General features: G+C 45.7%; 1 protein-coding gene across 3 annotated transcripts in view; it reads left to right on the forward strand.

Moving 5' to 3' along the window:
• The window catches only part of ZRANB3 (zinc finger RANBP2-type containing 3), a 105901-nt gene that overhangs the window by 27826 nt on the left and 54365 nt on the right, over positions 1-23710 (forward strand). For 2 of the 3 annotated variants that reach the window (XM_089520124.1, XM_089520125.1), the window contains exons 2-3: positions 15914-15978; positions 20615-20770. In XM_089520124.1, coding sequence (XP_089376250.1) covers positions 20616-20770 — 155 coding nt within the window. In that variant the 5' untranslated portion in view covers positions 15914-15978; position 20615. Of the gene's footprint in view, positions 1-15913; positions 15979-20614; positions 20771-23710 lie in introns of those variants that run through there. The other variant, XM_089520127.1, reaches the window with a different exon arrangement.

Raw genomic sequence — 23710 nt, forward strand, 5'->3', positions numbered from 1 at the left:
GAATAGAAAGATAGATTATTAGAGATAAACTGGAAAACTACAGAACCAAAATTTTGTAATTAACCTTTGTTCTTTTCCTGTATTTCTTCATTACATACACCCTCACCCTCCTATACATTTGATTTTGTACCTCTCACGTCCGGGTATTTTTCGAGCATACTTTAACCAAAATTCTTATATTTGTGTCATATAGATATTTATTTTCTTTCTTAATCCATATGTTTGTGAAGTATTAATTTCTCATGACATCTAAACCTTTTACCAAAATTTTTCTATCCTTTAGTTTTTTTGTTTTTTAACTTTTCAGTTTGAAATTATATTTGCTACATGTCTCATTATTGCAGTATGTTACTATTATTAACAATATGTGTATTTGTTACTGATTATGAAAACCCAATTGGATATTGTATTGGATAAACTTTAATAATAATAGGAAATTAGTTGTTTGTCATATCTTCTTCAGATTTCCTTACTATTCTTGGTTTGTTGTGAGAACTTGCACATTTTAATAAAGAACATATCTAGGTGAAGACATAGGGGCAATAGCTGTAATTAGGGCAGATCCTTTGCTGTATTGTATTTTCGAAGCCCATTTTGTCCTTTTTTTCTTTATATCTGAAAAAGCAGAGAAGACAAGTATATTAAGGGCACTCGTATCATTTCGTGAATAGTGCATACACACATAATACAGTAACACTTATGGCTGGCATCGCTTCTCAGTCTTTTGGCATAGATCAAGTGTAGTATCTTACAGCTGGCAGGTGTGTACGACTCGTACCACAATATTTACACTTGGTGTCACCTTGTTTATTCTTCTTCATACACGTACTGAAAAGCAAAGAATGAATTAAGCAAGATACAAAATATTTATCTACATTAGGAACTTCCTGAGAGTAAGGGCTGTCTGAAAGTGGAACACACTGACTTGGTTTCTGGTGGTAACCTCTCAAGGATTCCTGGCAGGTAGTAATGCCGGGCCTGGCCCACCTGCTAGGCATGGAGACTGATGCCTTCTTGCCCATAGAACAGGGCTAAAAGGAAACAAAGAGGGGTGTCAGAGGAATGAAAGCTGTTTCTCCTCTATGGTTGGCTTGGTCTCCAGCATGGTCTATGTTTTAAATTCTTTCCAATGTCTGGGAAAATGAAGTATCTGATTCTGACCTCTGAAGAGGTTTGGGCTCACCCTAAGCGTGGTGTCTGGATCCGGCTGCATTGGGATGGAGTCAGTTGAAATAACATTGAGCTGCTAGTGGCCACAGGCTCAGAGCCCCAATGTGCCAAAGGGGTAGAATCAGGAGGGGCCCCAACCAGACAAATGGTTTAGAGAAAATCTCCCTTATGAACTAAGATATTCATCACCCTCAGGACCATGTACAAATCCCAGAAGAGAAAAGGTGCTGTGTAGGCAAGGTAAGCAACAAGTCACCTGAGGAGTCTGACCATGGAGATGGGATGCCATCCCATCCTGGCCTCTTCCCTGTGTCACAACAGTGAGGTTATAAGTGAAGTCTGTTTATGGCTGTGGTGGCCTTAGGCCCTCGCTCATGTCGTCCTGGAAGAATTTCAGTAAGAAGACTGAGGGTTTCAGGGAGTTCTGAAGGACATCCATGCTAACTAATGTGTTATAGAACAGTGTTTCCCAGGCTGTCTGGTCTGAATAAACAGCAATTGTTTATATTGTTTTATGGGAGTTTAACAGGAGTAGCAGATCTGGTCAAGGGACTGCCACTCCAACTAGTATTGGTATAGAGAGATGGAGAGGGACCAAGCTCACCCTGAGGCTGGCAGGAATGTCAGGCATGGGTGCCCTTTGTTTCATGGCCCAGTCCTATTTTTCCCTTACTAGTCAGTTACTAGGAAAAAACCCAAGCTAGTGATCCCAATGGGGGAGAAAAGGCATTTCCAGTTAAACCCCCAATGTTTTAACTTGTCCAAAATGTGGATTGTGGTGGATTATGTGATCAATCAGGATTAAACATGATCCAATCTAGACCTATGTCAGCTTTGACCCTATCACTGATCACCTGGTTATAGCAATTAAGGTGATATAAAGGTGATTTAACTTGTAGCAATGAAGATTTACCACTCTGAAAGAGGAATGTTAATGTCTGACCACCAATGTGCAGTTCTTTACTGGAACATCTGTGCACCTGTATAAAATAAGACTATTTCAATGGTTAGGCAAGGGAGACACTGGATTAACCGTTATCTCGCAGACATTGGTGAGTCCATGCAGATGCATGGAAGCACTCTGTATTAACAGGGCCTGTTGTCAGAATTAAGTCTGATTTTATCCAAGGAAGAACTTGTCTGGAGACTTGGATACCAAATCCATGGAAGCTCACTTCCCATAAAATATAATGACGCGGTAAAATGGAGTCCCTTATATAAAATAGTAAAATCAAGGTTTGATTTTTTTTTGGAAATATATATATTTCCTGGGATGGAGAGGAGGCTGTTTGTCTGTTTGTTTCTGATTAAGAATTTTTCTTAACCCCCTGTATTAGTGAGAACCATCTCATAGAAGAAACTATTTTTGTTAAGTTTCTTCCCTTCAACAGACATCTCCTCTATGAAAGAAGGGAAGGAGAGGGGAGCCAATTAATTAACATAAATGTTCATGTACCTTTTCCTACAGAACCAGCTTGGTTGTACAACATGGACTGGGATGTCTCCAGCTGTATGTTTAGCAATATTTGCTTGAAGCCTGTTTGCTAGCATCCTGTTATCATGCTCCAATTCTGAAAATAATACAGTTATTACAACTTTCAAATGAGGAAACATCCATCCTGGCCAAAGCAGGCAACTTTGCAATACCCACCACTGTTGAGAATAGATATTCCTGTTGAGGATATCATTGCACAGGTTGAATCTGCCCTTCACCATAGCTTACTTGCTAATTAGCTTACTTGCTGTTCACCGCTATGATCTTTGGAATAGCGGTATACTGTATAAATAAAACAAATTATTAATTATTATTATTATCTCCCAGAGGAGGAGGAGGAGGAGGAGGAAGAGATAAGAGGGGAAACAGCAAGGATTCTGCACAAGGCAAAACCACCTCCCAGCAACATAACCAAAAAAGAAAGAAAAGCCATCAAGGACCTCAGTTCGGATCCAGAAATCATCATTCTCCCAGCAGACAAAGGCAATGCCACAGTAATTGTGGATACAGAACAATACAAACAGAACATCAAGGAACTCCTGGATCCTACAATATACAGAAAGCTGAAAGAAGACATAACCAGGGAAATCACCAGAAAAACAAACACCCTGATCACAAACTCCTCAATTTAGCCAACCACAAGACAAAGTTTGTGCAAATCTGAGACTCTCCCACCAGGACTATATGGAGTTCCCAATAGCCACTGTATACTGACCAGAACTCTTGATGTTCATCAATGCTAATCTATAATCTCTGTCCGTTAATTCACGTCTGTGTTGTTCTTCCGTGCATTGCATCATCTCTCACAAAGGAATGTTCTCATTTTGCAGTTCTTTCCATCTTCTTATCCAGAAAACGATTTTGGGATCCATTAGCTAGAACAGTGATGGCAAACCTTTTAGAAACTGAGTGCCCACACTGCAACTCAAAACCCACCATTGGACCCTGCTAAGAAGCCTGCAGTTGGGTGTGTGTCCTGTTGGCAGATCATCTCTCCTACCTGTGCTTGCTGGCCCTGAGAGGAGAGGCTGCGGGGCCTTCAAACAGATAAGGAACTGTCTGACTTTTTTGCCTAGAAATGGAAAAAACAAAAAACAAAACCAGAATTCACCACCATTCTAGAACTCTTGCAGATTCTCCTCATCATAATGGCTCTAAAGAGGGGATTCTGGGTGAAGGGAACTAATCTGGGACTGAGAGAGGCCAGAGGGATAAGGCCATGGGGCAGACAGGAAGGGGTCTTGGGGGTCCTCCTCTTTCTCTCTTTCTTGGGGGTCAGTTTCCTTTCTGTAAGGCCAACCTGGGGCTGAGAGGGGCCAGAGGGAGAAGGCCATGGGGCAGAGAGGAAGGGGTCTTGGGGGTCCCCCCTCTTTCTTTCCAACTGGCAAGGGGGTAAAACAAGGCTGCATTTTATCATCCTATCTATTTAACTTGTTCACTCAACATAACTTACATAAAGCAGGATTACACTCAGAGGGAGGAGGTGTGAAAATTGTAGAAGGGAAATCAATAATTTAATATATGCAAATAACACCATTCTACTAGCAGAAAAGAGCAAAGACATGGAATATTTACTGAAGAAACTCAGGAAAGAAAGGGCAAAGGCACATTTACAGTTGAGCATTAAGGATTTTTTCACATGACTACAATTCCCATGATCCTTTGTTGTTGCACATATCTCGTTAGCTAAATGTTGGAGATCTAAAGTAATCCCTTCCATGGATGACTGGAAAACAAGGGTGTATGATTTCTGTATTATGGACAGTTTGACTATGTTCTTATCAGGGAAAACTATTCAAGAGTATGAAAACAAATGGGAAAACATTTTCTGTCCTGCATGACTATAAATTTAATTCTAGGCTTTCTCCTTGCCAGATGAATTTTGATAAATCTAGTTTCTATGTCTTGAACGGGCATTTATTGATCAAAATAGGAAGTGATTGAAATAGAAATAGCATTCTAGGTAAGATGCACATTTGGGTTGTAGCAATTCTACCTAGAAGAGAAAGTTGTTTTTTATCCCAGTTTTGTAAGTCACTCTTCATGCTTTTCCGTGTATTTTCATAATTGTTTCTATACAACTCTGTGTTTTTATCTGTAATCACAACTCCTAGATATTTAATTCTTTTTACTATCTGAAATTCCGTTTTGTTTTGGAGTGCGGTTATTTCTTTTGGTGTTAATTTTTTTGTTAAGATCCCACATTTATTTTTATTTATTCTAATGCTAGCTATATCTCCAAATTCTTCTATAATTTCTTCCAATTTTTTAATGCTAGTTATTGTGTCATCTAGAAAAATTACAACATCATCAGCATAGGCTCTTAAGTAATAACATTAATGATTGATTTCTGGCACTCTTAATACTTTAATTTTTTTTATTCTTTTGATTACAATTTCCATTGACATATGAAAAGGAGGGGAGATAGGGGACACCCTTGTCTGGTTCCTTTATTGATTTTACAATTCTGTGTTTTTTGTCTGTTTACCAATATCTGCGTAGTTTGTGTTTTATAAATATTCTGAATCCTTTTGGGAAATTTACCATTAATCCCACTTTCTTCTAGAATTATCATCATGTATTCCCAGTTGATGTTATCAAAGGCTTTTTTGAGATCTAAAAAGACTGCCTCTAATTTGCGTTCTTTATAGATGTCATAAAATTCCAACACATTCAGCAATACTCAAATGTTGGTCTTTAAGTATCTTCCGGGGAGAAATCCCTCCTGCTCCTCACTTACCCAGGTCTTTAGGAAATCCTTCAGTCTTGTCGCCAATATTGATGCATAGATTTTATAGTCCAGGTTGAGAAGTGTCATTGCCTGGTAATTATTTATATCCTTGGGGTTTTTCCCTTCCTTTGGGATTAATGTAATTACAGATTGTCTCCATTTTTCAGGAAGAGTTCCTTCATCTATTTCTTTTATTGTGTTGTGTAGCATAACTGCCAAATCCTCTTTAAATGTTTTATAGCATTTGGCTGTGAAGCCATCCGGCTCTGGAGCTTTATTTTCTTTCAAATTCGTAATGGTTGAGTCTACTTCTGCTAGAGTTATTGGAGAGTTTAGTGTTTCTAATTGTGTTTTTGATATTCTAGTCAACTGACATTTATTAATTCTATAATTTTTGTTCTTTTTGCTTGCGTTACTGTGTCGGGAGTGAATAGTTTATCATAGAACTCCTTGATTATATTTATTAGGCCTTTTTGCATTGTATATTCCTTCCCTTTCGCTACTAGTTTCAATATTGTCCTTTCTCCTTTCTCTTTCCTTAGCTTATCTGCGAGCCATTTCCCTACCTTGTTAGCATTTTTAAATGGGTAGTGTTTCACATATTTCATTTTTTAATTACTTCTTGTGTGATATTATAATTCAGTTGTTTTTTGATTGCTTGGATTTCTCAGCTTAAATTTTTATCATTAGGGTGGGTTCTGAATTCGTATTCCTTATTTTTAAGTTTATTCAGGAGTTCCACTTCTTTTTCTTTTTTTGCCTTTCTCAACCTTGATTGTTGTTGGATTAGATGTCCCCTGATCACTGCTTTTCCAGCATCCCAAATTATATTCATAGGAGTCTCTTTATTTACATTATGTTCAAAATATAATTTTATTTCTTGCTTTATCTTTTTTATTACGTTTTCGTCTGCTAACAAATAATCCTGTAATCTCCAAGAGAACTCTCTTTTTTCTGAGTTAATTGTTAACATTATAGGACTCTGGTCAGAGATAATCCTTGGTAGTATTTCAGATTTGGTCACTTGTCTACAGAGTGTTTTTGATATAAATGCCATATCTATCCTAGACCAGGAACTGAATCTCCCTGAGAAAAATGTAAAATCTTTAATGTTAGTGTGTTGTACTCACCAAATATCTATCAAACATAGAGTATCTATCATAGTGAAGGCTGATTTTAGCAGTTTCCCTGATTGTTTTTTGGCTTTTCCATGTGATAGTCTATCGAATTGCAAATTAGCAACACCATTCCAGTCTCCTATGATCAAAGCATTCGCATAATTATATTCTTTTATTTTTTTAGTTAGTACTTCAAAAAATTTAGGTTTATTTTCCTGTGGCATGTATATATTAATTAAGAGCATTTTTTCTGTTTGTATTTCTAACTCTACTGCCAAATATAAACCATTTGGATCATTAAAAATTTCTTTTGATTTCATATTCGTTGTTACATAAGTAGCGACCCCATTCTTTTTACCTTGGCTACAGGAGGCTGCATATAGTGTTCCCATTTTTTTTTTGTTTTCTAATAGTCTGAGGTCTTTGCTTCTAATGTGTGTTTCTTGTAAGCATACTACATTAGCTTTTAGTTTATGCAGGCAATGATATACTTTGCTTCTTTTAAATTTAGAATTAAGACCATTCACGTTCCAAGAAATTATTTTATTAGGCATTTTGGTTAGTTACTTTTATTTTAACAGTTATCAGTTATGTCTTGTCTTGGCTCTCCTTCCTCTCCTTTTTTTCATTTTATGTTGGGACTTCTGTGCTTCTTCTGTATCCTCTCCCTCAAGTCCTTTCCCCCTCTCTTTTTTTTGACCTTGTCATTCTTAGTTTTTGTTTCGTGTAATCTTTTTCTGAATTTGATGTGTTTTTACCTTCCTCCTCTGATATTTCACCTTCTTCTGTACTTTCTGAATTTGACATAAACTGGGATGTTTTCTTGGGGTTCCCCTTTCTAGGGTTAGTTTGTTCTAATACTTCCTCCTTTCTTCCCTTTATTTTATTATCTATTCTCTCCTGATATCTCCTTTCTTTCTTTCTTTCTTTCTTTCTTTCTTTCTTTCTGGTTTTGTATTTTGTTTTGAGTTTTCTTCCTCTAAGATTCCATCTCCCTCTATTTTGTATCTTGTAAGAAATTATTTTGCTTTATTTAGATTGTCAATTGTGAATTTTTTCCTATCTATTGTAAAGATTACCCCTTCCATTTCCCCCCATCTGTATTGAATATTGTTTTTTCTGATAAATTCTATTAGTTCAGAGTGGTCCTTCCTTTTCCTTAATATTTGTTGTGGCAGATCTTTAAATATAAGTAATTCTTGTTCCTGGTCTTCTACATAGAATTTTTTTTGATAATTTATGTCTAGAATTAAGTCCTGCACTCTACTACGTATGAAATAGACATTGATATCTCTTGGAAGTCTCCTGTTCGTAGCAATCCAGGAATCAACCCTGTAGAGCTTATCTATCTCTAGATCTTTGACGGCTCGCCACTCGCGCCCTGCCACTCCTGCATGCCGCCACTGACGGGAGGGAGTTGGTGGTCCCAGGTGGTCTTTGTGGGTTTGGCACTCGCACCCCGCCTCTCCTGCGCGCCACCGCTGCCAGGAGTGAGTTGATGGTCCCAGGCGGTCTTTGAAGGCTCGCAACTCATGCCCCGCCTCTCCTGCGCACTGCTGCTGCTGGGAGGGAGTTGTGGTCCCAGGCAGTCTTTGTAGCCTCGGCACTCGCGCCCTGCCTCCTATGCGCCGCCGCTGCTGGGAGAGTGCTGGTGGTCCCAGGCGGTCTTTGAAGGCTCGCCACTCGTGCCCCGCCTCTCCTGCGTGCCGCCGCTGCCGGGAGGGTGTTGATGATCCCAGGCGGTCTTTGCAGCCTTGGCACTCGCGCCCTGCCAAGCCACTCCTGCGCGCCGCTGCTGCTAAGAGGGAGTTGCGGTCCCAGGCGGTCTTTGAAGGCTTGCCACTCGCGCCCGCCTCTCCTACGCGCTGCCGCTGCCGGGAGAGTGTTGGTGGTCCCAGGTAATCTTTGAAGGCTTGCCACTCACGCCCCACTTCCTGCGTGCCGCCGCTGCCAGCAGGGAGTTGGTGGTCCCAGGGGGTCTTTGACGGCTCGCCACTCGCGCCCTGCCACTCCTGCATGCCGCCACTGACGGGAGGGAGTTGGTGGTCCCAGGCGGTCTTTGTGGGTTCGGCACTCGCGCCCCGCCTCTCCTGCGCGCCACCGGTGCCAGGAGTGAGTTGATGGTCCCAGGCGGTCTTTGAAGGCTCGCAACTCATGCCCCGGCTCTCCTGCGCACTGCTGCTGCTGGGAGGGAGTTGGTGGTCCCAGGCGGTCTTTGTAGCCTCGGCACTCGCGCCCTGCCATCTATGCGCCGCCGCTGCTGGGAGAGTGTTGGTGGTCCCAGGCGGTCTTTGAAGGCTCGCCACTCGTGCCCCGCCTCTCCTGCGTGCCGCCACTGCCGGGAGGGTGTTGATGATCCCAGGCGGTCTTTGCAGCCTTGGCACTCGCGCCCTGCCAAGCCACTCCTGCATGCCGCTGCTGCTAAGAGGGAGTTGCGGTCCCAGGCGGTCTTTGAAGGCTCGCCACTCGCGCACGCCTCTCCTACGCGCTGCCACTGCCGGGAGGGTGTTGGTGGTCCCAGGTAGTCTTTGAAGGCTTGCCACTCACGCCCCACTTCCTGCGCGCCGCCGCTGCCAGGAGGGAGTTGGTGGTCCCAGGGGGTCTTTGACGGCTCGCCACTCGCGCCCTGCCACGCCTGCATGCTGCCACTGACGGGAGGGAGTTGGTGGTCCCAGGCGGTCTTTGTGGGTTTGGCACTCGCGCCCCGCCTCTCCTGCGCACTGCTGCTGCTGGGAGGGAGTTGGTGGTCCCAGGCGGTCTTTGTAGCCTCGGCACTCGCGCCCTGCCTCCTATGCGCCGCCGCTGCTGGGAGAGTGTTGGTGGTCCCAGGCGGTCTTTGAAGGCTCGCCACTTGTGCCCCGCCTCTCCTACGCGCTGCCGCTGCCGGGAGGGTGTTGGTGGTCCCAGGTAGTCTTTGAAGGCTTGCCACTCACGCCCCACTTCCTGCGTGCCGCCGCTGCCAGCAGGGAGTTGGTGGTCCCAGGGGGTCTTTGAAGGCTCGCCACTCGTGCCCCGCCTCTCCTGCGTGCCGCCGCTGCCGGGAGGGTGTTGATGATCCCAGGCGGTCTTTGCAGCCTTGGCACTCGCGCCCTGCCAAGCCACTCCTGCACGCCGCTGCTGCTAAGAGGGAGTTGCGGTCCCAGGCGGTCTTTGAAGGCTCGCCACTCGCGCACGCCTCTCCTACGCGCTGCCACTGCCGGGAGGGTGTTGGTGGTCCCAGGTAGTCTTTGAAGGCTTGCCACTCACGCCCCACTTCCTGCGTGCCGCCGCTGCCAGCAGGGAGTTGGTGGTCCCAGGGGGTCTTTGACGGCTCGCCACTCGCGCCCTGCCACTCCTGCATGCCGCCACTGACGGGAGGGAGTTGGTGGTCCCAGGCGGTCTTTGTGGGTTCGGCACTCACGCCCCGCCTCTCCTGCGCGCCACCGGTGCCAGGAGTGAGTTGATGGTCCCAGGCGGTCTTTGAAGGCTCGCAACTCATGCCCCGCCTCTCCTGCGCACTGCTGCTGCTGGGAGGGAGTTCGTGGTCCCAGGCGGTCTTTGTAGCCTCGGCACTCGCGCCCTGCCATCTATGCGCCGCCGCTGCTGGGAGAGTGTTGGTGGTCCCAGGCGGTCTTTGCAGCCTTGGCACTCGCGCCCTGCCACTCCTGGGCGCCGCAGCTGCCGGGAGGGAGTTAGTGGTCCCAGGGGGTCTTTGATGGCTCGCCACTTGTGCCCCGCCACTCCTGCGTGCCGCCGCTGCCGGGAGGGAGTTGGTGGCCCCAGGCGGTCTTTGAAGGATCGCCACTCACAACCCGCCACTCCTGGGCACCACCGCTACTGGGAAGGAGTTGGTGATTCCAGGCGGTCTTTGAAGGTTCGCCACTCACACCCTGCCACTCCTGCATGCCGCTGCTGCCGGGAAGCAGTTGGTGGTCCCAGGTGGTCTTTGACGGCTTGCCACTCGCGCCCTGCCACTGCTGCGAGCTGCCTCTGCCGGGAGGGAGTTGGTGGTCCCAGGCGGTCTTTGTGGGCTCGGCACTCGCGACCCGCCACTCCTGGGAGCCGCAGCTGCCAGGAGGGAGTTGGTGGTCCCAGGGGGTCTTTGACGGCTCACCACTCGCGCCCCGCCACTCCTGCATGCCGTAGCCAGCCAGGAAGGAGTTGGTGGTCCCAGGCGGTCTTTGACGGCTTGCCTCTCGCGCCCTGCCACTCCTGCGAGCTGCCGCTGCCGGGAGGGAGTTGGTAGTCCCAGGCGGTCTTTGAAGCCTCGCCACTCATGCCCCGCCTCTCCTGCATGCCGCCGCTGCCGGGAGGGAGTTGGTGGCCCCAGGCGGTCTTTGAAGGCTCGCCACTCGCTCCCCGCCACTCCTGCACGCCGTAGCCGGCCAGGAAGGAGTTGGTGGTCCCAGGTGGTCTTTGACGGCTTGCCACTCGCGCCCTGCCACTCCTGCGAGCTGCCGCTGCCGGGAGGGAGTTGGTGGTCCCAGGCGGTCTTGACGGCTCGCCACTCTCACCCGACCTCTCCTGCGTGCCGCCGCTGCTGGGAGGGAGTTGGTGGCCCCAGGCGGTTTTGACGGCTCGCCTCTCGCGCCCTCCCACTCCTGGGTACCACCGCTGCTGGGAAGGAGTTGGTGGTCCCATGCGGTCTTTGAAGGTTCGCTACTCGAGCCCCACCACTCCTGCACACCGCTGCTGCTGGGAAGGAGTTGGTGGTCCCAGGCGGTCTTTGACGGCTTGCCACTCGCGCCCCGCCACTCCTGCGAGCCGCCACTGCCGGGAGGGAGTTGGTGGTCCCAGGTGGTCTTTGTGGGCTCAGCACTCACGACCCGCCACTCCTGGGCGCCGCAGCTGCCGGGAGGGAGTTGGTGGTCCCAGGGGGTCTTTGATGGCTCGCCACTTGTGCCCTGCCACTCCTGCGTGCCGCCGCTGCCGGGAGGGAGTTGGTGGCCCCAGGCGGTCTTTGAAGGATCGCCACTCACAACCCGCCACTCCTGGGCACCACCGCTACTGGGAAGGAGTTGGTGATTCCAGGCGGTCTTTGAAGGTTCGCCACTCACACCCTGCCACTCCTGCATGCCGCTGCTGCCGGGAAGCAGTTGGTGGTCCCAGGTGGTCTTTGACGGCTTGCCACTCGCGCCCTGCCACTGCTGCGAGCTGCCTCTGCTGGGAGGGAGTTGGTGGTCCCAGGCGGTCTTTGTGGGCTCGGCACTTGCGACCCGCCACTCCTGGGAGCCGCAGCTGCCAGGAGGGAGTTGGTGGTCCCAGGGGGTCTTTGACGGCTCACAACTCGCGCCCCGCCAATCCTGCACGCCGTAGCCGGCCAGGAAGGAGTTGGTGGTCCCAGGCGGTCTTTGACGGCTTGCCACTCGCGCCCTGCCACTCCTGCGAGCTGCCGCTGCCGGGAGGGAGTTGGTAGTCCCAGGCGGTCTTTGAAGCCTCGCCACTCATGCCCCGCCTCTCCTGCATGCCGCCGCTGCCGGGAGGGAGTTGGTGATCCCAGGCGGTCTTTGAAGGTTCGCCACTCGCGCCCCGCCACTCCTGCACGCCGCTGCTGGGAGGGAGTTGGTGGTCCCAGGCGGTCTTTGAAGACTCGCCACTCGTGCCCCGCCTCTCCTGCGTGCTGCCGCTGCCAGGAGGGAGTTGGTGGTCCCAGGCAGTCTTTGTGGTCTCGGCACTCGCGACCCTCCACTCCTAGCCACAGCTGCCGGGAGGGAGTTGGTGGTCCCAGGGGGTCTTTGACGGCTTGCCACTCGTGCCCTGCCACTGCTGCGAGCCGCCTCTGCCGGGAGGGAGTTGGTGGTCCCAGGCGGTCTTTGTGGGCTCGGCACTCGCGACCCGCCACTCCTGGGAGCCGCAGCTGCCAGGAGGGAGTTGGTGGTCCCAGGGGGTCTTTGACGGCTCACCACTCGCGCCCCGCCACTCCTGCACGCCGTAGCCGGCCAGGAAGGAGTTGGTGGTCCCAGGCGGTCTTTGACGGCTTGCCACTCGCGCCCTGCCACTCCTGCGAGCCACCGCTGCCGGGAGGGAGTTGGTGGTGTCAGCGCAACTGCTGGGGTCGAACAACCCTTGTCAGCAACTCAAACGAGTCCTGGGGTTAAATCAGACCCTTGGAGCAGAGCTGGCAAATTTCCAGAAGCCGAAGCGTGGCTCCCAGAGTCCTATTGGGATGACAGCAACTGGATGTTTTCCAGGAACTGCAGCAACAGGGACACACAGCAAACCGATGCTGTAGCTTCTTCTGATAAACCACCAGAGAAACAAAAGTCCCCAAAGTGCTCTTTATTCACAGTGCTATTATACAATACTAGATCTCTAATCTCCAAAACATACCAATCCAACTCCTACTTCAAACCCACACCACACCCTTGCAACCCCTGGGTTTATATAGTCTCCAGACCATGTGGTCTCCCAAACCCAGTGAGTTCATGTGTGTAGCCATGTCATGTGTCTCCTGTGCAACCCAGACACATGGTTTCATCATCCATGGCTACGTGCACTTGGATATTGAAGTGTCCTTGGCCCAATGAGCATCCATCAGCCTTGCCACTGTGCTGAATGCTCATGGCCAAACACACACACACACACATCAAACATTTCCCTGTGTGCTGTGTTTTAACCCTTCAAATCCTGACAGGTGGTCCCAGGCGGTCTTTGTGGGCTCGGCACTCGCGACCCGCCACTTCTGGGCGCCGCAGCTGCCGGGAGGGAGTTGGTGGTTCCAGGCGGTCTTTGAAGGCTCGCCACTTGCGCGCCTGCCACTCCTGGGCGCCACCGCTGCCGGGAAGGAGTTGGTGGTCCCAGGCGGTCTTTGATGGCTCGCCAGTCGCACCGCGCCACTCCTGCGTGCCGCCGCTGCCGGGAGGGAGTTGGTGGTCCCAGGCGGTCTTTGAAGACTCGCCACTCGTGCCCCGCCTCTCCTGTGTGCCGCCGCTGCCGGGAGGGAGTTGGTGGTCCCAGGTGGTCTTTGTGGGCTCGGCACTCACGCCCCCCCTCTCCTGCGCACCACCACTGCCGGGAGGGAGTTGGTGGTGCCAGGGGGTCTTTGACGGCTCGCCACTCGCGCCTCGCCACTCCTGCATGCCGCCGCTGCCGGGAGGGAGTTGGTGGCCCCAGGCGGTCTTTGAAGGCTCGCCACTCACACCCTGCCACTCCTGGGCACCACCGCTACTGGGAAGGAGTTGGTGATCCCAGGCGGTCTTTGAAGGTTCGCCACTCGCGCCCCGCCACTCCTGCATGCCGCTGCTGCCGGGAAGGAGTTGGTGGTCCCATGCGGTCTTTGACGGCTTTCCACTCGCGCCCTGCCACTCCTGCGAGCCGCCGCTTCCAGGAGGGAGTTGGTGGTTCCAGGCGGTCTTTGAAGGCTCGCCACTTGCGCCCCGCCACTCCTGGGCACTGCCATTGCTGGGAGGGAGTTCGTGGTCCCAGGCTGTCTTTGAGGGCTCGCCACTCGCACCCCACGACTCCTGCACGCTGCTGTGGCCGGGCGTTACTTTCTACTTTGTTATCGTTACCATTGGTTTTATAACTTTTTAGCTAAATCACCATTTTCAATCCTTTTATTAAGTTCCTCTCTTAAATTTAAAGTTAACACTATCCCGCAGAGTCCTGGAAGTGAAACTGTAGGGAACCCTTCCCCACTCAGACTCTACCCCTAACCGTCCTTCTCTTTACCTGGAACCCTCACTCTCAGGATCCCATGCCCTAACTAACTATTCCCTCAGGAACTCCTGGAACTCAGCCCTCCCTTGGACTTAACTGTTCCCTCAACTGCCAAATCCCAACTGTCTCTCTTCTCTAAATGTTCAAAAGTCCCAGCGCACATCCTATTGGCTGGTCTTCAGCTGCCTTCTGATTGGTCAGCCGCATGTTCTGTGCACCACAGCGCAAACATTCTAATTTGCAATGAAGAAGCCGATGGGTATGTGCTCATGTGATGAATGCATTCACATTTGCACTGCTTTCTCTTTGGAATGGACGCTGTGTTGTCTTTGCGTGTGATGAGCTAGTGCGTAATTTTATGCATTTTTGAATTGGCCCCACTTTCTTCTTCTTTCGGGATGGTGATACATTCCTCCCGTGTGAAAAAGTCCCAAGAAAAGAAAAATAATGACCACAGATGATTCGTATAATTTTATAGCATACAATGAAAACATCAAGATAGTGAAATATTTTCTATACCTTGGCTCAGTCACTATTAAATTTGGGACTTCAATCAAGAAATCAGAAGAAGGCTAGGATTTGGAAGGGCAAGTATAAAGTATAAAGATATGTAACTGAATCCCAATATCAATGCTGTTGTATTTCTGCTTTCTATGTAATGTTGTAAAAGCTGGACAGTGAAGAAATCTGTTAGTAAGGGAAACAATTCATTTGAGACGTGGTGCAGAACTCTCCCTAAAAGCTGAGATGATTAAACTGAGACTTATCATGATAAGACTGACTGATTGACTAGAAAAAAACAATTGTGCTTGGTAAGGTAGAAGACAGTAGGAAAACTGGAAGACAGCATTACAGGTAGATAGACTCAATCAAGGAAGCTACAGCCCTGAGTCTACAAGACCTGAGCAAGGCTGTTGATAATAGAGTGATTTGAAGGTCTCTCTTCATAAGGTTGCTGTAAAGCAAAGCTGACTTGACAACACTTAAAAACAACGTGATCCTTGCAGCACATGAAAAGGTGGTTGGGCAAGGGAAGCAGGGGGAAAATTCGCCTTCCTCCCCCCTCTGCTCAGCAAGGACTGAACAGAAGTCATACCCCCAATGCCATAGCAGAGGGTACAGTACAGTGTTGCACTGAGCCATCACAGCTGGCACTGTTGTTGGAGGCCACTCTCAGCAGGCAGCTTGGAGCAGGCCTAAGACCAAGTTTTTTGATGGTGAGAATCACACCACTGCAAGACTTGGTACAAGATGCGGCATGGTTCTTGCACCAGATATCAAGGGAAGTCTCGTGGGAGGACAAATCCCTCAAGAATTCATGAGTTGTTGCTTTGTCTCAGGAACTATTGCTTAGCTAACCTGTGTTAATGATTGCTCTAACAGCTCTGTCATAACAGGCATATATGGAAGGGAAGATGGGACACTGGGTACAAACTAAATTGGGGGGAAGGAAACATTGGGGTGGTTAGACAGAAGACAGTGTGGGTGGAAAGCTGCAGTCCGGGCAGATGCAGGGGACTTCTCCAGTGGACCATTTGGACATGTCCCACAGATTGGCTGATATGGCAATCTCTGCCAGATGTATACCAGACCACTGCAGCTTGATGCTCTGCTTAATAATTTGTTGCTCCTGAAACCACGCAGCCCTGTGTACTTTCTGCCTTAATTAGATCATATTAATTATGAACCTAGCTGATTTATTGCATTTAAGTGGTGGCCATCCCATTTAACCACAACACAATTACAACATTCTTATTTCAGGCTGCTTGAGCCTGCAGGCAGCAACATACCTCTGAGAGACCAAGACGACACTTCAATATTCTGTTGTAAGTCCCGTTTATTTCTCTTACTTTCTGGGACAGTTTTGCTTTCTCTCCTTGGTTCTGGCAGAAAGACTTATATAAAATGAATTCCTTTTTCAAATGCACATCAAAACTTGTCAGTACTTTTAAGGGAAAAAATAGTTGTTTAAGGCATTTAGATAAAAGCCACTCAAGATATTAAAATTATACAGGAGCAAGAACAAAGAGGCTAAGGTGCCATTTGACTTCCATTTTGCTTGAGTTATGCAGGTCTATCTTTAACAAAATAATTACATAGCTACATCTGAAGACAGTACTTTGGTATCTGCTTTACAATCCTGCAGGAGAGAGGGAGCGGAGGGAAATTAGGTATGGCCTCACCACCTTGTTTTAATCTGAATACCACTCCTCTTTCCATTTCACAATATCTTACCTGCAAAATTGCCAGCACTGCAGTGTGCAGTTTACAGTCTGCATCACTAAGCCACATTCTGAATTAGCTACAACAAATAGTAGCCATAGGGGTGAAACAGACTGCCCCTTTGCACTGCCATCTGGGCAGCTTCAGGGCATGGTGTTTTGATGCCACATGCTCTGAAACCACCTGGAAGCCGGCATCATGCTGCCCGGCTGCCCACACGTGAGCCAACTTCCATGTACACTGGTAGTGCGATGTTTACACGCTGCTGGAGTGCCTGAAAGCCGACTTCTGTCTGCGGTGGGGCGGAAAAGCTGGCTTTTTGTCAGCACAAAAAGGAGCAGCTATTTGCCGCTTCTTTTTGAGCCAGCAAAAAGGCGAATTGGGGCCGCAGCATATGGTTGCTGCAGTCCCAGTCTGGCTTTCTCAAGGGTGGCTTCATGATGCCCCTTTGGGGCACTCTGTTTTGCCCCATAATTACATCATTATGTGATGATACTGTGCATCACATAATATAGCATCAGCACTTAAAGAAAAATGTTGCATTCGAAATTCTGTGTTCAAGTCCAGAGGTACTGCAACTGGCCAGTCATCAGAAATAGATTTACTGTGGGTTTCCTGATATGTGAACACTTTCAGACCAGAAAACATCCATCAACCTAGAGTGGGAGATCTGGGGATTAGTCTTTTCCTTTCCCACAGTGTGATGGTACTAATTTGAAGACCAAGACTGAAATGTTTCCCTTTCCTAATAATCTGCCTCTGTCAACAACTTTTGTTTTCTGTTATCATCACCTTCATTGCCACACATATTATCCCAATTATTCCATAAATGTAATTTTGTTCATTTTAATAGCAGTTTTAGATGTTGGACGAAAATGCTGAAATCTCAAAACAATTTCTTAAATCTGTTGTTGAAGTAGAATGGGAACCTCCTCCCAAGCCACTTTAACTGTATTCCCACAATAGTTGACATCATTTAATAGTTCTCCAAATCCTGTTTTATCCTTAAATGAAGTGATAAACCATTCAAGAATGAATTAAAATTACTATAGTCATTACTTATCTTCCTACATTTAACTCCATCTGTATACACATCAATCCTTTTTAAATTTCTACAGCCATAAAAAACAAGAGAAACTATCTGAGGCTGCATCTGCACTGCAGAAATAATCCAATTTCACACTGGTTTAACTGACATGGTTCAGTGCTATGGCATTCTGGGAATTGTAGGGTTCTTTGACAGAAAAGGCTAAATGTCTCAAAACTACAATTCCTAGAATTCCATAACATTGAGCCATAGCAGTTAAAGTGGTGTCAAACTAGATTATTTCTGCAGTGCGGATATAGCCTTAGTTGCTTGCAAAGCACCACATTTTTTACTGGAATTACCATTTACACCCAGTTTCAGTCTTATGAATTATCAAATGGACCTCAGCATAAAATGGACCTGGGCATACCTCTACAGAGGCTTATATATAGTTGGCCCTCCCTATCCACTTTTTCAACCATCCACAGCTTGAAAATATGTTTAAAATTCCAAAAAACAAAGCTTGATTTTTCCATTTTATGTAAGTGATACCATTTTAGTATGCCACTGTGGATAATGGGACCACAGATTTTGGTATCCACAAGCGGTCCTGTGACTGACCAGATTAAATAGTGTTAAGGCTACAGACCTTGTTATAAAGCGGGAAAGTCTATGGCCCTGCAAGAATGGCTGGTATTCCTGTCATCCCTATGAATATTAGTGTTGATGGGAATTGCAGTGCAGCTATACATGTAGGGCCTTTCCATATAAAGACTAGCCCTGAGTCCAAGCCTCAAGTAGGGGAGGTGTGTATGTGTGTGTATGAATGGGGAGGGGGCGAGATAACACTCTCAAGCAAAATTGGATCTCAGTGTGTAGGCTATTTTGGTAAAAATGTAGAGGTCTGGTCAGTGTATGTGGAATACCTGAATGCAGTGTCCTCTAAGTTTGCAATGGAGGGGACCTGTGCAACTTCCATCACCTATTGTAGAAAACATCTCCTGAGCATTAGCAGAAAGATACTGAGTGTAGGGTCACTGGAGAAGAATATACAATATCTCATTTAGTTGGGGAATACTGTGTGCAGGTGACCTGTGTCCTTGTTGAGTCTGTTATGCATGGGCTAGTTTTGGATAGTCAACTTTGAGGTTCCTGGTGCTTCTTAGCACCCTCTGAAAATAGGACCGTGTTCCTTTAGAGTTTAGACCTTTAAATAGAAGGATGCCCTGTTTATAAAAAAGAAACATCACACTGCATTAATGCACTGATCAACTCATAATCATCGTGCATTTACCAAAAGGATTTCAAAATGGCCTCCAAGCTGTACATGGTTGAAAGGACTCTGAATGAGTGGAAATACTGTAATTAAATGGAGGAGGAGATATGAGAAAACCAAAATTTGGAAAGTTACTTTTTAGGAAGAAAAAAATAGAATATCATGGTAACCCCCCCCCCCCCACACACACAATAAGTGAGCAGAGATATGAAGATGCTTGGGATCCATGTTTTCATCCTACCGCTGGTTAGGTATGAATAGCTTTTGTATGTTTTTGTTCTTTGAAGTAATTTTCCAAACTGCAGAAGGCCTTATGAACTCTGAGAAGTTTAATTCCCTTCCTTCCATTATCCTTGTCTCAATAGAATATAAACTTGTTGGTTTTAAGCATATAGCTTATTTATTCTATTTATTCTATAATGTATTAAGAATATTGATTAGCTGTGTAAATAATAATAATAAATAACTTCTTGTTTACAGAACATTGTATATCAACATGTGCCTTCGCTCAGATCTAAATTGTACTTTTAAGTTGAATTAAAAGTACTTAAGAAGGCAGTCTAGCATGTTTATTGCTACTTATACAAAGGAATACATTTAAGTAACAGATATTTATAAGAAAATCAATTTAACTGTATGTGATTACACAACACTTTGAAGTGAAGTCATTTTGATAACTTTGTTACTGTAGCCAGTGTGGTGTTGTGGTTTGAGCATTGGGCTGCGACTTCGAAGACCAGGGATCAAATCCCAGCTCAGTCATAGAAACCCACTAGTTGACCTTGGGTAAGTCACTCTCTCTCAACCTCAGAGGAAGGCAAACCCACTCTGAACAAATCTTGCCCAAACAAAACAAAACAAACAAAAAACCAACCCTGTGATAGGGTTGCCTTAGGGTTGCTGTAAATTGGAAACTACTAGAAGGAATGCAACAATAACAACTCCCATCTGATGAATTCTCTACTTTTGCAGCTTATTGTTTATACTCATGTATAAATCTAGAAATTTTATTCAAAACATTGTCCAAAAAACAAAACAAAAACCCAACCTTGGGTTGACCTATCCATGGATCAGTATAAATACTGTTTCTTAACTCATATCAAAAAAGGAACCATCTTTGTGTTGAGCAGCAAAAGGGGAGAGTCTGTCCCTTGAGAACCTAAAAGAAGCACCTCTACTTTACTCTTGGTGCTCCTTTGCCATTACTGCTATTTTCCCGCTGTGACACCATTTCTGTCCTTTTTGAATGCCTGCCTGGGAAAACAGTGGTGGCAACAACATTTGTGCCTCCCCTCAAAGAAGTGTCAAGAGAGTAGAGAGAGTTGGTAATTCTTTTAGGTTCTCCTGTGATGGACTAAGCTCTTCCCTTTTGCCACTCTATTCAGAGAAGGGGATGGTTCCATGTGTGTGTATTAATTCTGTACTTTAACTCTTTCCCGTTTTCATAGCCCCACCTGCACCTCTTTGCTTCCCTTACACATTGCATAGCCATCACTTACTGTAGTTCCCTCCTTATCTATCCAGCCTTTAGGGTGAACACAAACAGTTTGCTGGAATTTTATAAGTTCTTTGATGTTGTTTTCCTTTGCTTCATCGTCTTTTACGTTTATCCACTGTGTAGTGGTCAGTTAGCTTCCCACCATTAAAAGTGTGTGACAGAGAGCTGTTGTGTGTACTAGACTGCATTAGAAATGGCACTTGCACAAACCTAATAAAAATACAACCTTAATGAAAGTACTGTTATGCTAATATAGCATCTCAGTAAGATTGGAGCTATTTTATTTTATTTTATTACTATCCCTCCTTTCTCCCAAAATGGGACACAAGGCAACTAATAAGATACAAACCCATTTTTTTCAGGATTTAAAATTGTTGGAAAGTCATGGAGAATACTAAATGTGGATCATTAAATAAGATTTTCTTTCATTTTTATTAGGATGAAGATGGCAAGTGTTCTTCAAGAAACACATGTAATGTCTTGTTCAGATTTGGAAGTTGGTGAAGAACTATCTTACCTTCCAGAAAGGCTAAAAATGAGGCTGCTTCCTTTTCAGAAGAAAGGAATTGTGTTTGCATTGAAAAGAGGTGGCAGGTAAAATTGTTTTAAGCATAGGTTGTACTGAAATTGTCAGTTCTATTCTAAGGGGAATAAACTGATTTAGTGCTTGAAATTCAAAGGCTCTGAAACATTTTGCCAATATTAATTGTTACTCTTTAGACCTGTTTTATTTTGTTTTATTTTTATTTATTAAAATATTTATGTCACACCATATATCAAGAGTTCTCAAGGTGAACTGCAAATAATTTTAAGACAAGTTGAACAGCCTAAAATCAGTAAAATAATTTGCGTTAAAAACATACTAAACAGTAAAATGAGATGAAAACATTTTAAAAATTACAAGTGTTTAAAACGATACATAACAGTCTTTGGGTTGAATAAAGCTTGTGGGGAAATAATTAATGCTCTGTTCATATGTGCCCTTTAAGTATTTCGATGAGGAAGCACTGATGTATATATCAAGGTGGGGGAGGGAAAAAAAGGCAGAACTAAATTGGCATCACAAAAAATGTTAAGTTGACGTTACATGTAATTAAATGACATGAAATTACACTACATAACCTACAACCAGTTTTATGCTGATGCTATACTGCCAGCACAACAGAGCGGTGAGCCTCCTCCACTAGCCCTTCTGCAGCCAGCAGTGTAGCTCTGGAGGGTTCCCTGGCCCTCTGGAACAGTTTTTGGGGGTGCATGGGAGGGATGCAATGAGGAGGATGAAGCATTGTTTTCCAGGCATGCTGGTAGAAGCAGTTCTCTTATGGAAGTACACTGATAGAGCCCGGCTTATATTTAGGATCAGGTATCGGTGTTGTGATTTGAGTTTTGGCCTATGACTCTGGAGGCCATGGAACCCCACTGTGGGACCTTGGGGGATAGATTCACCTTAGGCTTACCATAAGTCAGAAATGACTTGAAGGCAAATAACAACACCACACCACCAGCCAAGTAACTATACAATGAAATATTTATCCCAGTCATTCCCAAACTGTGCAGTCCTGTGCTCCAGGGTGCTGCAACAAGTTCACAAGGGTGCTGCCATGGTGTTTTATATTTTCTCTTCTTGGATGTAGCCAGTTCAGGAGACAAGCTTCATAATAGTGACTAGGGAACCTAACAGTCTTGTTCCTAGGGTCCATGCAGCAGTGTTGACACTGGGACTTCCTTATTTCAGCTAAAGGGAAGAGTGCCCAGGCCTTGTGCTCATGGGGAGTGAGAACAGTGATTGTGAAAAGGGGCAGCAGTTAAACTGGGGAAATTTAACTTTTATTTCAAAGGATTGGGGAAAGGGGAACAACTTCTTCTTTTTTATTCTTAACATTTATTTAAAGAGCGCTGTAAAGTTTGCATAGTGCTTTACATAGTAGGGTCAAATAAAATAAGAAAAAGAATAAAAAACATTAAATGATTAAAACATCTCTTTAAAAATACTAACTAGTATACAACTTCACTATCAACCAAGGTGGCTTGGAAGTAGTGATGGTAAAGCTCATTTTTCTAGTCATCCTCCTCCTCCTTTTTCTCTTCCATGCTAGGCCATGTATATCGCAGTATTGTGGGGGGCAGGTGTAGAATTTCATTCCGTAGTTCTTCATAGATAGACTTGGCTGGAGGAAGGAGAACAAGTAGGAGATGGATTTCCATTGCAAATGCACAATACTTAACATGGATCAGGGCTAACAACAACATTTAATGTTAGGGTTTTAATATGATTATCTGGGAAACTGTTATGGGACAGGCTGGTGATGAGAATGGCGGGGGGGGGGGGGGCTAGCATAGAATCATAGAGTTGGCAGAGACCACAAGGGCTATCCATTTACACACCTTGTGCCATGGAACCAGTGAAAGAGGCAGCTTTTTTCTGCCCTAAATAGGAGTGGATTTTTTAAATCCTATTTGGGGTGGGAGCTGGCTAGATTGGCGCTGTGCATCTGTTTGCCGCAGCCCCAAGCCAACCTTAAATGGGGTGGCTCCAAGCCACCCCATCAGGGCTGTTTGTTTCGTCCCTTAGAATCTGTTTTCCTGTAGTTTGAATCCATTGCTCTTGGTTCTCCTCAATATGACAGTCCTTCAGATATTAAAACAGGGCTATCATATCATCTCTTAACCTTCTCTTCTACAGGATAACATACCTAGCTCCCTAAATATCTCATTGGGCTTATTCTTGTGCCCCGCTGACATCAATAGATCCTCCAGGTTTCTGAGTCACTCCTGTCCTTCTCTTCCTCCTGGATACAAATGTCTTTCCTTCTACAAGAAGGAGGATTGTGGAGGAGAAGAGGAGTGAAACAAGACTACAGGATTTATTGAGATCAATGGGATTTGTAAAGTTAAAATACTGAGAATAAAGCTAGCATCAACTCTCTTTCCCCCACCTGTTGTACACTAATCTGTCTGTGCAGAAGTGCACTAAAAACCATAATATCCAAGTGTTAACTCCAATCTGTATATGTCCAACATAACTCAAATCCATGTTAACTCTCCTCCTAATCCTTATCTCTTTCCCTGGTCTTTCTTTTTTATCACCCATCTTCCGGGTTAAGATTTGTTATTTCATGAGGTATTCTGTCCAGAGGGCCACTTGCCACTCGAAATGGTAGTTTGGCCATTTGGTTTTCAGTGGATTAGCCATACTGTAAACACAGTAAAAAGTACCTTTTCACCAATTAACATAATTCATTTGGGTTTGCAGACCCACCTTGGACTTATTTTACAATAATAAAAGGATTAATTTGAAATTGAAAATGAGTCTGTCTCACTGACGTCTCAGCAGTCTGTCTCACTGCCAGACACTTTTAGTGCTTTTATCTATTTCTATGGTTTCCTGTGAATTGCTGTAATTGGTATTGTTATCAGTCTGGTACCTCTCATTGGAATCAGGTTCAGCTTTAACATGCCATGTGCAAGTCATTCAAGGTTCTATTTTAGGTGAAAATACCTAATTCTTGCAGGACAAGCCATTTTTGTTACTGA

This window comes from Sceloporus occidentalis, unplaced genomic scaffold (assembly GCF_023333645.1).
Source record: "Sceloporus occidentalis isolate IW3139 unplaced genomic scaffold, rSceOcc1.0.p SCAF_4, whole genome shotgun sequence".
Taxonomy (NCBI): Eukaryota; Metazoa; Chordata; class Lepidosauria; order Squamata; family Phrynosomatidae; genus Sceloporus; species Sceloporus occidentalis.